The sequence below is a fragment of the Eleutherodactylus coqui genome, chromosome 1, assembly GCF_035609145.1.
Source record: "Eleutherodactylus coqui strain aEleCoq1 chromosome 1, aEleCoq1.hap1, whole genome shotgun sequence".
NCBI classification, from domain to species: domain Eukaryota; kingdom Metazoa; phylum Chordata; class Amphibia; order Anura; family Eleutherodactylidae; genus Eleutherodactylus; species Eleutherodactylus coqui.
This window is the reverse complement of record NC_089837.1, coordinates 378,390,483-378,403,677: the sequence shown is the minus strand read 5'-3', so window position 1 is coordinate 378,403,677 and position 13,195 is coordinate 378,390,483. Positions and strand designations below refer to the sequence as shown.

The 13,195-nt window shown below is 49.2% G+C and overlaps 1 protein-coding gene across 3 annotated transcripts in view; it reads left to right on the top strand.

The window, feature by feature from the left end:
- Positions 1-13,195, top strand: part of NF1 (neurofibromin 1) — a 206,496-nt gene that overhangs the window by 106,153 nt on the left and 87,148 nt on the right. For all 3 annotated transcript variants that reach the window (XM_066578842.1, XM_066578839.1, XM_066578844.1), the window contains exons 31-32: positions 2,082-2,240; positions 4,257-4,354. In XM_066578842.1, coding sequence (XP_066434939.1) covers positions 2,082-2,240; positions 4,257-4,354 — 257 coding nt within the window. The remainder of the gene's footprint in view (positions 1-2,081; positions 2,241-4,256; positions 4,355-13,195) is intronic.

The window sequence follows — 13,195 nt, the reverse complement described above, 5'->3', positions numbered from 1 at the left end:
AAGGATTCGGTCGGCGCCAGGGAGACTGGGACGCCACCCCTGTAGGTAAGTATATAACTTCTGTATGGCCAATATTTAATGCACGATGTAGATTACAAAGTGCATGTATATGGCCATACAGAAGTGTTTAACTTTACTTTATTTTGTGGGACAACCCCTTTAAGGCTGTCTGCACATGAGCAGGTCGGATTCCGCATGCGTCAGCCCACAGTGGAATCTGGCTCCAACCGTGGCCTGTGACTTTGTGTACCTGCTTTCTTTCATATTCATCTGATGGATGGTTGCAGCGGCACGCCATTGGACATGTGCAGTACAGATTGTTTTTTTCAAACCTGTGCTTGTCCCGCACCGCCGCTGTGCAATAACGCAGGTACCCGCGACCTATCCCCATTGTCAGTTGCGGACGAGCCGCGGGTTGGATGTTTTCTATTGATTTCAGGGAAAGCCGTCCATGCAGACACTGCACAAAAATTGTGTTAGTCGACGACTGCTGAGCCTTCTCTATACAGTGACGCCTGACATTCACCATACATATTTGGGAATTTATTAATCAAAGTGCTAATGACCACTTGTCCGTCCGTCAGTGAGTTACATGCTCCACCCCTGATCACATTACAGTGATATCATCAAAGGTCCTTCATCTCAGCTATGATTTCACCTCAATGAGCAGCTGAATCAATGGAGCTCTGAGCTCTGCCCCTGATCACATGATTGTGAAGTCATCACAGGTCCTTCAATATTTTGACCAACTCCAACCGTCATCACAGGTCCTTCAGTGAGTTACATGTGATGATGCCATTCACTATATTATAAGTGAATTAGTAGAACTACTTATTAGTATTTATTGCTGTACATAATACTAATAACTAGTGTGGATATAAAGATGACAAAATTTGCACGTAAAAACATTTTATTAAACTGCTTCTGCTGCCAGTACAATTTTCACTCAAACACAAACCCTGGATTAGGTTGTACCCCTATACCTAGTTAATTTCTTAAAGTAAGCACGTGGCACATTGTGAAATTTTCAACCGTGGGTGACTTCATGCAATTTTGCATCAAAATGTAAAGTTTTGTAATAAAAAATGCCTGAAAAGTCAAAAGCAGAAGACCACCTAAAAATAAAGTTCAGGATGTGCAGAGTTCAAACGAGCAATTTAGATCTGTCTTCATGCCCATATCTTCATATATTCATCAGAACTAAATAGACCGTAAATCTCAGTATTCCAAATGCCGGTAAACGTCCTGATGGTGCTCAGCAGGGTGATCTGTGCCACACTAGATTTAACTATTTAGGGGAAATAGAATACAATGCCCATCCTAAATGTCAGTCAAATAGCTGCTATATGCCTTCATATAGGTAGTATTGGTAGAGGGGATATATCATCTATGGGGGTCACTGGAGCCTGGAAGACATGATCTTACAAGGCTGTAATCCACCTGCCTGATCTAGTTCACACGTCGCTGATTTGCTGCAGATCTGCAGCAGATTTCAGCCTTTCAATGGAGTTCAAATTGGAAGGGTGAAATCCGCTACACATACACAGCAAAATCCGAAGCAAATCGGTGGCGTGTGAACGCACCCGTAGGCTCTATCTATTCAAATCTATTTTTTTAATTTTTTTTTTTTTTTTTTTTTTTTTAAGAACGCTCCTGATTTTCGTGTTTTATGCACCTCTAAGAGTTTCTTACTGGTCAGTCTTTTACACTAAAAGGAAAAGCATCGAGGATGGGCCTTTTTTGATTTAAAAAGAGAAAGCAATTAAAATGAAAAACGCAGCATGAACGTGGCCAAAAGTTGGACTCCACTGCACTAGTTAATGGTTTTCTGTTGATTGATCTACTAGTGGACTAATTTCACTGCGTCTCATTGGTAGAATTCCTAAATGACACCTGCTTATTAACTGCACCATGGCTTGAGTGCCTCACTATACATGATCCACCCCTGAAGTAATGAACATTTCAGGATGTTGCTTTTAATAATGGTTTGCAATGTTGAAAAGCCAGCTGTCTATTGCTAATACTGTCTCAGTTTTCATGCCTTTCTAAATATTCCATCTTTGCTATGTCTTGTTTTGCAGGTTGTAAGCCAGAGGTTTCCACAGAACAGCATTGGTGCAGTTGGAAGTGCCATGTTCCTTAGGTTCATTAATCCGGCCATCGTGTCTCCTTATGAAGCAGGGATATTGGACAAGAAACCACCACCAAGAATTGAACGTGGCTTGAAGTTAATGTCTAAGGTATCCCTTTGCTTTATTATTTGTACATACGGTTAAGGTTTAATGCTATGTTTTGTAGCCCATGTTTCCCTATTATACCTCCCTTTCTGTTGTATCACATTGCATGAAAATGCGGTTTCCATGCAGTGTGATGCAACTTTATGCCCTAAAATAACCCCTATCTGCATTAAAAAAAAAAAAAAATCACCTAAGAGGCGCTGTCAGCTCCTTCATGCGTTTACTCTGCAGCTGCGGCAGACTTGCTTGTAGTTTTCAGTCAGTGCTTCCTGGTTCGGAGGTCCAAAATCCTCGCCTCCGGGAAGCGCTGGCTGTGATTGGCTGAGCCACAGCGCTTAACAACCAATCACTGCAGCGCTCAATTAACCTATCACAGCCATTCAATGCGATGGCTGTGATTGGTTCATCGAGCACTGGTTCTGATTGCCTGAGCCATGGCACTTGAGAACCAATCCGAGCCAGCGCTTCCTGAAGGCGGGGATTTTGAACCTCTGACCAGGAAGTGCTGGTTGAAAACTACAAGCAAGTCTGCTGGAGCTGCTGAGGGGACACGCAGAGGAGCTGACAGCGCCTGTTAGGTGATTTATTGTAGTTTTCTTTTTTTTCTTTTTGCTGCTGCAATCAGGCCTTATTTTCGGAGTAGGGCTTATATATTTAAGATGCCTGAAAATCCAGGGAAAAGAGAGGAGGCGGGATGGGGGTGGGGCTAAGTTCCGGGAATTATCTCCACCCCCATTGCAAATAGGGCGGAGAGGAGGCAGAGAGGGGGCGGGAGCTCAGAGCACTGCTTCCGGCTCTTCGAGCCTCCTCCCCTGCAGAGAGAGACGCCGTATATCGGCCGGCATGAATACCCGGACGATATACTGTCGTCTGAATGCACCCTAAAGCCCAGGACCAATTACCGTAAATTTACTGCACTTTGTTTTTAAATGGTTAAATAAGATTTTTCCTTATGTTAAATTGCTCTACAGCAATCAATAAATGCATACAGAAATTTAATAAAATCTGGGCCTCCTTATATAGATTGTCCCCACTCTAGAGGGCAATGTGCACAATGATGGGGAATGCTTGCACTCATAGTTGGGATGCATAAGTTGGCCTTAATGGCAAAATCGCACTTCTATTGGCTGCCACCTCCTACCTATCGGTGTAAGCCAGTACCTGTAGCTGGGAACGCAGCCTTAGGGCTTATTCCGAGATGCGTATATCGGCCAGGTTTTTACGCCTGGCCTGTATATGCTGTCTCTCTCTGCAGGGGGAGGAGGCAGGCCGGCTCGGGAGCAGTGCACTGAGCTCCCGTCCCCTCTCTGCCCCTCGCCACTATTTGCAATGGGAGGGGGCGAGATGGGGTGGAAATTAGCCCCGCCTCCTTTCTGCCCCTCCCTATGCGAGGGGCTGAGAGGGGGCAGTAGCTCAGTGCACTAGCTTCCGGCCCACCTGCTCCCCCTGCAGAGACAGCGTATATCGGCCGGGCGTGAAAATCCAGCCGATAGACGCACATCGGAATAAGCCCTTAAGGCTACTATATTGCGTGCTTTTAGGTCTGCTTTTTTTAAGGATGCACCAAAAGCACATGTAAAATCGATGCATATGTGTTTTTTGAAAAACCCATTTTTTATGCGGTTTTCACAGTGTGCTCATACACGCAAACAAAAATACTGCCATGTAATAACGGCCTAAGGGTAACGTTACATAGTCTGGTTGTCTACACTTGGACATGCCATGCCCGTCTGCAGATGCCAATAGCCGCGTGACTTTGAAGTACCGGGCGTGGTTTGGCCACCTGGACCAGTCTGTGGCTTGTACATTGCGGATTAATGATTAGTTTAGTTTTTGCTCTGATTGGTTAATTGGCTTCCTATGAAGCTGGCCGTCCTATGTGTGTGTGATCTGCATGTTCGGGCAGGGTGAATTAGATTGTCAGCCAATCTAATTGATGGGATCAGGATTGATGGGAATGTGTCAGCCAAATAAACAACATTTTCAGTTTGGTACATTATCAACTATTCTGTAATGCAGATTCTCCAAAGTATTGCCAATCACGTCTTGTTTACGAAGGAAGAGCACATGCGTCCGTTCAATGAATTCGTAAAGAGCAACTTTGATGCTGCACGAAGGTAAAAAAAAATCTGTTTTCGACCTTTGAATGGTTTTTAATGCTAACTAATATAACTTCCCATTACTCAGAGCTGCGGCCAAGAGGATGGTAACAAAGGATTGTTCTCACATACCGTGTACTGGTCACACCGCTAGGCCTCTTTACCAGTGTTATTTCCATTGCATCTTTTATTTATTCCTATTGGGGCTTTCTAGTCCGAAAATGACATTCACATAATTTTACTCCAATTCTCTTCTGAATTGTAAGATGCAATGATGGGGTTTATATCTTTTATATATAAAACGCAAAATCTGTTTGTGTCGTATTCTGGTCCAATTTGGGTTAAATTTAGCATGGCCGTTCTTCATCAGGTGACAAATACTGGCGCAATTGAAAACTCATAGATTTCCCCTGTCATTTTTGTTGCCAATAGCAACCAATCACAGCTCAGCTTTCATTTTTAATACTGCTGAGGTAAAATGAAAGCTGCACTGTGATTGGTTGCTATGGGCAACACAGACTTTCTTCTGGACAGCTTTCATAACAGTGCGGTGCCGGGCTTCTTTCTGTTGTACATTCCAGGACTGCTATTCATGGGTATATCATCTAGTGTACATATACACTGATGTCATGTTTTAAAGTAAGAGTTGTGATTTCTGAGCCCATTTCGATACTCATGGAGTGTGATTCATATAGCAGTCTTGTTCATCTAATGAGTTGGACACTCCTTTAATTAAATCCCAGCTCTTAAAGGTCATGTGTACATGCTGCCCTTTCCTAGCTAATAGTGGGACTATGAGCTGATGCTCTATACACAGTGATTGCTATTCCTCCTGTATGTTTCTCTTCTCAGCCCTTGTGTGTCTCTAGTTATACTTCCAGATTTTAGTTATTCCTAAAACAAATAGCCAGTTGACAGCAATATATTTCATGCCCACTAAAGGGCATTTTCTGCTTTAAAAGATGTCCCTTTAGTTAGCAGTCTCCTGATTGATCTAATCACTGGAGGCCGTGTTGCTTGCCTTCAGTTGGCCTCTGTGGGAGAGCGTGGGAGCAAGTTTTCAGTTCCCCTATAATGCCTTTGTAGAGGAAATGAAGCATTGTATAGATTTCATTTAAAGGGGTTGTCACTAGAGATGAGCGAACACCAAAATGTTCGGGTGTTCGTTATTCGTAACGAACTTCCCGTGATGCTCGAGGGTTCGTTTCGAACAACGAACCCCATTGAAGTCAATGGGCGACCAGAACATTTTTGTATTTCGCCGATGCTCGCTAAGGTTTTCATGTGTGAAAATCTGGGCAATTCAGGAAAGTGATGGGAATGACACAGTGACGGATAGGGCAGGCGAGGGGCTACATGTTGGGCTGCATCTCAAGTTCACAGGTCCCACTATTAAGCCACAATACCGGCAAGAGTGGGCCCCCCCCCTCCCAACAACTTTTACTTCTGAAAAGCCCTCATTAGCATGGCATACCTTTGCTAAGCACCACACTACCTCCAACAAAGCACAATCACTGCCTGCATGACACTCCACTGACACTTCTCCTGGGTTACATGCTGCCCAACCGCCCCCCCTCCCCCCCACAGCGCACACCAAAGTGTCCCTGCGCAGCCTTCAGCTGCCCTCATGCCACACCACGCTCATGTCTATTTAGAATTGCGTCTGCCATGACGAGGGACCGCAGGCACACACTGCAGAGGTTGGCACGGCTAGGCAGCGACCCTCTTTAAAAGTGGCGGAGCGATAGCCCACAATGCTGTACAGAAGCAATGAGAAATAGAATCCTGTGCCACCGCCATCAGGAGCTGCACACGTGGGCATAGCAATGGGGAACCTATGTGCCACACACTATTCATTCTGTCAAGGTGTCTGCATGCCCCAGTCAGACCGGGCTTTTTAATTCATAGACACAGACAGGTACAACTCCCTATTGTGAAGTCCCTGTCGACCCACAGCATGGGTGGCTCCCTGGAACCCACCGGCGGTACACAGAAATATCCCATTGCATTGCCCAACACAGCTGAGGTAGTAATGTCGTGCTTAATGCAGGTGGGCTTCGGCCCACACTGCATGCCCCAGTCTGACTGGGGTTCTTTATAAGTGTACAGATGTAGTAAAAACTCCGTGTGCACCTACAGCATGGGTGGGTGCCAGGAAGCCACCGGCGGTACATAGAAATATCCCATTGCATTGCCCAACACAGCTGAGGTAGTAATGTTGTGCTTAACCCTTTCCAATCCAATTTGTATATGGTTTTCCTAGGGGGCTTACTCTTTTTCTGCTGTTATACAACGGCGCTATATGCTGGCTAAAGCCAGTACTGCATGAGCTGACACGTAGGATAGGCTCCGACAGCAGAGAGGCTGGCAATATACAGTAAGAGAACCCCGACGGACGTCTACCAACAACGGAGCTGTACAGCCTTAAACCCTAATGTTTTCACAGGTCACACAGTGGACTGGAAAGGGTTAATGCAGGTGGGTTTCGGCCCACACTGCATGCCCCAGTCAGACTGGGGTTCTTTACAAGTGGACACATGTAGGTTTAACTCCCTGTGGACCCACTGCCTGGGTGGGTGCCAGGAAGCCACCGGCGGTACATAGAAATATCCCATTGCATTGCCCAACACAGCTGAGGTAGTAATGTCGTGCGTAATACAGGTGGGCTTCGGCCCACACTGCATGCCCCAGTCAGACGGGTTCTTTAGAAGTGTACAGAAGTATTAAAAACTCAGTGTGCACCTACAGCATGGGTGGCTCCCTGGAACCCACCGGCGGTACACAAAAATATCCCATTGCATTGCCCAACACAGCTGAGGTAGTAATGTCGTGCGTAATGCAGGTGGGCTTCGGCCCACACTGCATGCCCCAGTCAGACTGGGGTTCTTTACAAGTGGACACATGTAGGTTTAACTCCCTGTGGACCCACTGCCTGGGTGGGTGCCAGGAAGCCACCGGCGGTACATAGAAATATCCCATTGCATTGCCCAACACAGCTGAGGTAGTAATGTCGTGCGTAATACAGGTGGGCTTCGGCCCACACTGCATGCCCCAGTCAGACGGGTTCTTTAGAAGTGTACAGAAGTATTAAAAACTCAGTGTGCACCTACAGCATGGGTGGCTCCCTGGAACCCACCGGCGGTACACAAAAATATCCCATTGCATTGCCCAACACAGCTGAGGTAGTAATGTCGTGCGTAATGCAGGTGGGCTTCGGCCCACACTGCATGCCCCAGTCAGACTGGGGTTCTTTACAAGTGGACACATGTAGGTTTAACTCCCTGTGGACCCACTGCCTGGGTGGGTGCCAGGAAGCCACGGCCGGTACATAGAAATATCCCATTGCATTGCCCAACACAGCTGAGGTAGTAATGTCGTGCGTAATACAGGTGGGCTTCGGCCCACACTGCATGCCCCAGTCAGACGGGTTCTTTAGAAGTGTACAGAAGTATTAAAAACTCAGTGTGCACCTACAGCATGGGTGGCTCCCTGGAACCCACCGGCGGTACATAAAAATATCCCATTGCATTGCCCAACACAGCTGAGGTAACGTCAGCTGTAATGCAGGTGGGCTAAAAATTAATTTGATTACACTGTAGGCGAGGGCCCACAAAAATTGCTGTATCAACAGTACTAATGTACATCCCAAAAATTGGCCATGGCCAGCCAAGAGGGCAGGTGAAACCCATTAATCGCTTTGGTTAATGTGGCTTAAGTGGTAACTAGGCCTGGAGGCAGCCCAGTGTAACGAAAAATTGGTTCAAGTTAAAGTTCCAATGCTTTTAAGCGCATTGAAACTTATAAAAATTGTTCAGAAAAATTATTTGAGTGAGCCTTGTGGCCCTAAGAAAAATTGCCCGTTCAGCGTGATTACGTGAGGTTTCAGGAGGAGGAGCAGGAGGAGGAGGAGGAGGAATATTAGACACAGATTGATGAAGCAGAAATGTCCCCGTTTTGGATGGTGAGAGAGAACGTAGCTTCCATCCGCGGGTGCAGCCTACGTATTGCTTACGTATCGCTGCTGTCTGCTGGTGGAGAACAGAAGTCTGGGGAAATCCAGCCTTTGTTCATCTTGATGAGTGTTAGCCTGTCGGCACTGTCGGTTGACAAGCGGCTACGCTTATCTGTGATGATTCCCCCAGCCGCACTAAACACCCTCTCCGACAACACGCTAGCCGCAGGACAAGCAAGCACCTCAAGGGCATACAGGGCTAGTTCAGGCCACGTGTCCAGCTTCGACACCCAGTAGTTGTAGGGGGCAGAGGCGTCACCAAGGATGGTCGTGCGATCCGCTACGTACTCCCTCACCATCCTTTTGCAGTGCTCCCGCCGACTCAGCCGTGACTGGGGAGCGGTGACACAGTCTTGGTGGGGAGCCATAAAGCTGGCCAGGCCCTTAAAGACTGTTGCACTGCCTGGGATGTACATGCTGCTCGATCTACGCACATCCCCTGCAACATGGCCCTCGGAACTGCGCCTTCTGCCACTAGCGCTGTCGGCTGGGAATTTTACCATCAGCTTGTCCGCAAGGGTCCTGTGGTATAGCAACACTCTCGAACCCCTTTCCTCTTCGGGAATCAGAGTGGGCAGGTTCTCCTTATACCGTGGATCGAGCAGTGTGTACACCCAGTAATCCGTAGTGGCCAGAATGCGTGCAACGCGAGGGTCACGAGAAAGGCATCCTAACATGAAGTCAGCCATGTGTGCCAGGGTACCTGTACGCAACACATGGCTGTCTTCACTAGGAAGATCACTTTCAGGATCCTCCTCCTCCTCCTCCTCCTCCTCCTCCTCAGGCCATACACGCTGAAAGGATGACAGGCAATCAGCCGGTGTACCGTCAGCAGCGGCCCAAGCTGTCTCTTCCCCCTCCTCCTCATGCTCCTCCTCCTCCTCCTCCTGTACGCGCTGATAAATAGACAGGAGGGTGCCCTGACTATCCAGCGGCATACTGTCTTCCCCCGCCCCCGTTTCCGAGCGCAAAGCAGCTGCCTTTATGGTTTGCAGGGAATTTCTCAAGATGCATAGCAGAGGAATGGTGACGCTAATGATTGTAGCATCGCCGCTCACCACCTGGGTAGACTCCTCAAAATTACCAAGGACATGGCAGATGTCTGCCAACCAGGCCCACTCTTCTGAAAGGAATTGAGGAGGCTGACTCCCACTGCGCCGCCCATGTTGGAGTTGGTATTCGACTATAGCTCTCCGTTGTTCATAGAGCCTGGCCAACATGTGGAGCGTAGAGTTCCACCGTGTGGGCACGTCGCACAGCAGTCGGTGCACTGGCAGCTTAAAGTGATGTTGCAGGGTGCGCAGGGTGGCAGCGTCCGTGTGGGACTTGCGGAAATGTGCGCAGAGCCGGCGCGCCTTTACGAGCAGGTCTGACAAGCGTGGGTAGCTTTTCAGAAACCGCTGAACCACCAAATTAAAGACGTGGGCCAGGCATGGCACGTGCGTGAGGCTGCCGAGCTGCAGAGCCGCCACCAGGTTACGGCCGTTGTCACACACGACCATGCCCGGTTGGAGGCTCAGCGGCGCAAGCCAGCGGTCGGTCTGCTGTGTCAGACCCTGCAGCAGTTCGTGGGCCGTGTGCCTCTTATCGCCTAAGCTGAGTAGTTTCAGCACGGCCTGCTGACGCTTGCCCACCGCTGTGCTGCCACACCGCGCGACACCGACTGCTGGCGACATGCTGCTGCTAACACATCTAGATTGTGAGACAGAGGAGGAGGAGGAGGAGGAGGGTGCTTTAGTGGAGGAAGCATACACCTCCGCAGATACCAGCACCGAGCTGGGGCCCGCAATTCTGGGGGTGGGTAGGACGTGAGCGGTCCCAGGCTCTGACTCTGTCCCAGCCTCCACTAAATTCACCCAATGTGCCGTCAGGGAGATGTAGTGGCCCTGCCCGCCTGTGCTTGTCCACGTGTCCGTAGTTAAGTGGACCGTGGCAGTAACCGCGTTGGTGAGGGCGCGCACAATGTTGCGGGAGACGTGGTCGTGCAGGGCTGGGACGGCACATCGGGAAAAGTAGTGGCGACTGGGAACTGAGTAGCGCGGGGCCGCCGCCTCCATGATACTTTTGAAGGACTCCGTTTCCACAACCCTATATGGCAGCATCTCAAGGCTGATGAATTTTGCGATGCGGACGGTTAACGTTTGAGCGTGCGGGTGCGTGGCGGCGTACTTGCGCTTGCGCTCGAACACTTGCGCAAGCGACGGCTGAACGGTGCGCTGAACTACACTGCTGGATGGGGCCGAGGACAGCGGAGATGAGGGTGTGGGTGCAGGCCATGAGGCGGTAGTGCCTGTGTCCTGAGAGGGGGGTTGCATCTCAGTGGCAGGTTGGGGCACAGGGGGAGAGGCAGGGGTGCAAACCGGAGGCGGTGAACGGCCTTCGTCCCACCTTGCGGGGTGCTTGGCCATCATATGTCTGCGCATGGTGGTGGTGGTGAGGCTGTTGGTGTTGGCTCCCCGGCTGAGCTTTGCGCGACAAAGGTTGCACACCACTGTTCGTCGGTCGTCAGGCGTCTCTGTGAAAAACTGCCAGACCTTAGAGCACCTCGGCCTCCGCAGGGTGGCATGGCGCGAGGGGGCGCTTTGGGAAACACTTGGTGGATTATTCGGTCTGGCCCTGCCTCTACCCCTGGCCACCGCACTGCCTCTTGCAACCTGCCCTGCTGATGCCCTTGACTCCCCCTCTGAAGACCTGTCCTCCTGAGTAAGCGTTGCACACCAGGTGGGGTCAGTCACCTCATCGTCCTGCTGCTCTTCCTCCGAATCCTCTGTGCGCTGCTCCCTGGGACTTACTGCCCTTACTACTACCTCACTGCAAGACAACTGTGTCTGATCGTCATCGTCCTCCTCACCCACAGAAAGTTGTTGAGACAGTTGGCGGAAGTCCCCAGCCTCTTCCCCCGGACCCCGGGAACTTTCGAATGGTTGGGCATCAGTGACGATAAACTCCTCTGGTGGGAGAGGAACCGCTGCTGCCCAATCTAAGCAGGGGCCCGAGAACAGTTCCTGGGAGTGTTCCCGCTCCTGAGCAGGTGTCATTGTAGTGGACTGAGGAGGCTGGGAGGAAGGAGGAGCAGCAGACAGAGGATTCGGATTGGCAGCAGTGGACGGCGCAGAACTGCGGGTAGACGATAGGTTGCTCGAAGCACTTTCTGCCATCCAGGACAGGACCTGCTCACACTGCTCATTTTCTAATAACCGTCTCCCGCGTGGACCCATTAATTGGGCGATGAATGTGGGGACGCCAGAAACGTGCCTCTCTCCTAATCGCGCAGCAGACAGCTGCGACACACCTGGATCAGGAGCTTGGCCTGTGCCCACACCCTCACTTGGCCCTCCGCGTCCTCGGCCACGTCCACGTCCACGTCCTCTAGGCTTACCCCTACCCCTCAGCATGCTGTATTACCAGTGATTAGATTTCCCAGGCAGGAAATAAATTGGCGCAAGACTGCAGGCCAAATATAATTTTTGCCCTTTTTGGAAAACGAAAGGCCCCACTGCCTCTAGTGAATGAATTATCTAAGTTTAATAACTGTGCTGTGTCCCTGCTTATGTGTCACAGAACGTGAGGGTAGCAGAGTTATTATAACTCTTGGAGAGCAGGTATTTTTTTTCCCAATTAAGGAAAGCAAATGGCGAACCCAGCAGTAAAGCGTAGCTGGGTGCGTATGATTTAGCAATGTTTTTCACGCAGCTCACACGTCTACACAGGCGTAAGGACGGACACAGGCTGGACAAATAGATTTGTTTTCAGTTTTTTCCCACCAACAGGCAGCACTGCGTATATTCAATGAACCTGCGAAGTTTAATAACTGCGCTGTGTCCCTGCTTATGTGTCACAGAACGTGAGGGTAGCAGAGTTATTATAACTCTTGGAGAGCAGGTATTTTTTTTTCCCAATTAAGGAAAGCAAATGGCGAACCCAGCAGTAAAGCGTAGCTGGCTGCGTATGATTTAGCAATGTTTTTCACGCAGCTCACACGTCTACACAGGCGTAAGGACGGACACAGGCTGGACAAATAGATTTGTTTTCAGTTTTTTCCCACCAACAGGCAGCACTGCGTATATTCAATGAACCTGCGAAGTTTAATAACTGCGCTGTGTCCCTGCTTATGTGTCACAGAACGTGAGGGTAGCAGAGTTATTATAACTCTTGGAGAGCAGGTATTTTTTTTTCCCAATTAAGGAAAGCAAATGGCGAACCCAGCAGTAAAGCGTAGCTGGCTGCGTATGATTTAGCAATGTTTTTCACGCAGCTCACACGTCTACACAGGCGTAAGGACGGACACAGGCTGGACAAATAGATTTGTTTTCAGTTTTTTCCCACCAACAGGCAGCACTGCGTATATTCAATGAACCTGCGAAGTTTAATAACTGCGCTGTGTCCCTGCTTATGTGTCACAGAACGTGAGGGTAGCAGAGTTATTATAACTCTTGGAGAGCAGGTATTTTTTTTTCCCAATTAAGGAAAGCAAATGGCGAACCCAGCAGTAAAGCGTAGCTGGCTGCGTATGATTTAGCAATGTTTTTCACGCAGCTCACACGTCTACACAGGCGTAAGGACGGACACAGGCTGGACAAATAGATTTGTTTTCAGTTTTTTCCCACCAACAGGCAGCACTGCGTATATTCAATGAACCTGCGAAGTTTAATAACTGCGCTGTGTCCCTGCTTATGTGTCACAGAACGTGAGGGTAGCAGAGTTATTATAACTCTTGGAGAGCAGGTATTTTTTTTTCCCAATTAAGGAAAGCAAATGGCGAACCCAGCAGTAAAGCGTAGCTGGCTGCGTATGATTTAGCAATGTTTTTCACGCAGCTCACACGTCTACACAGGCGTAAGGACGGA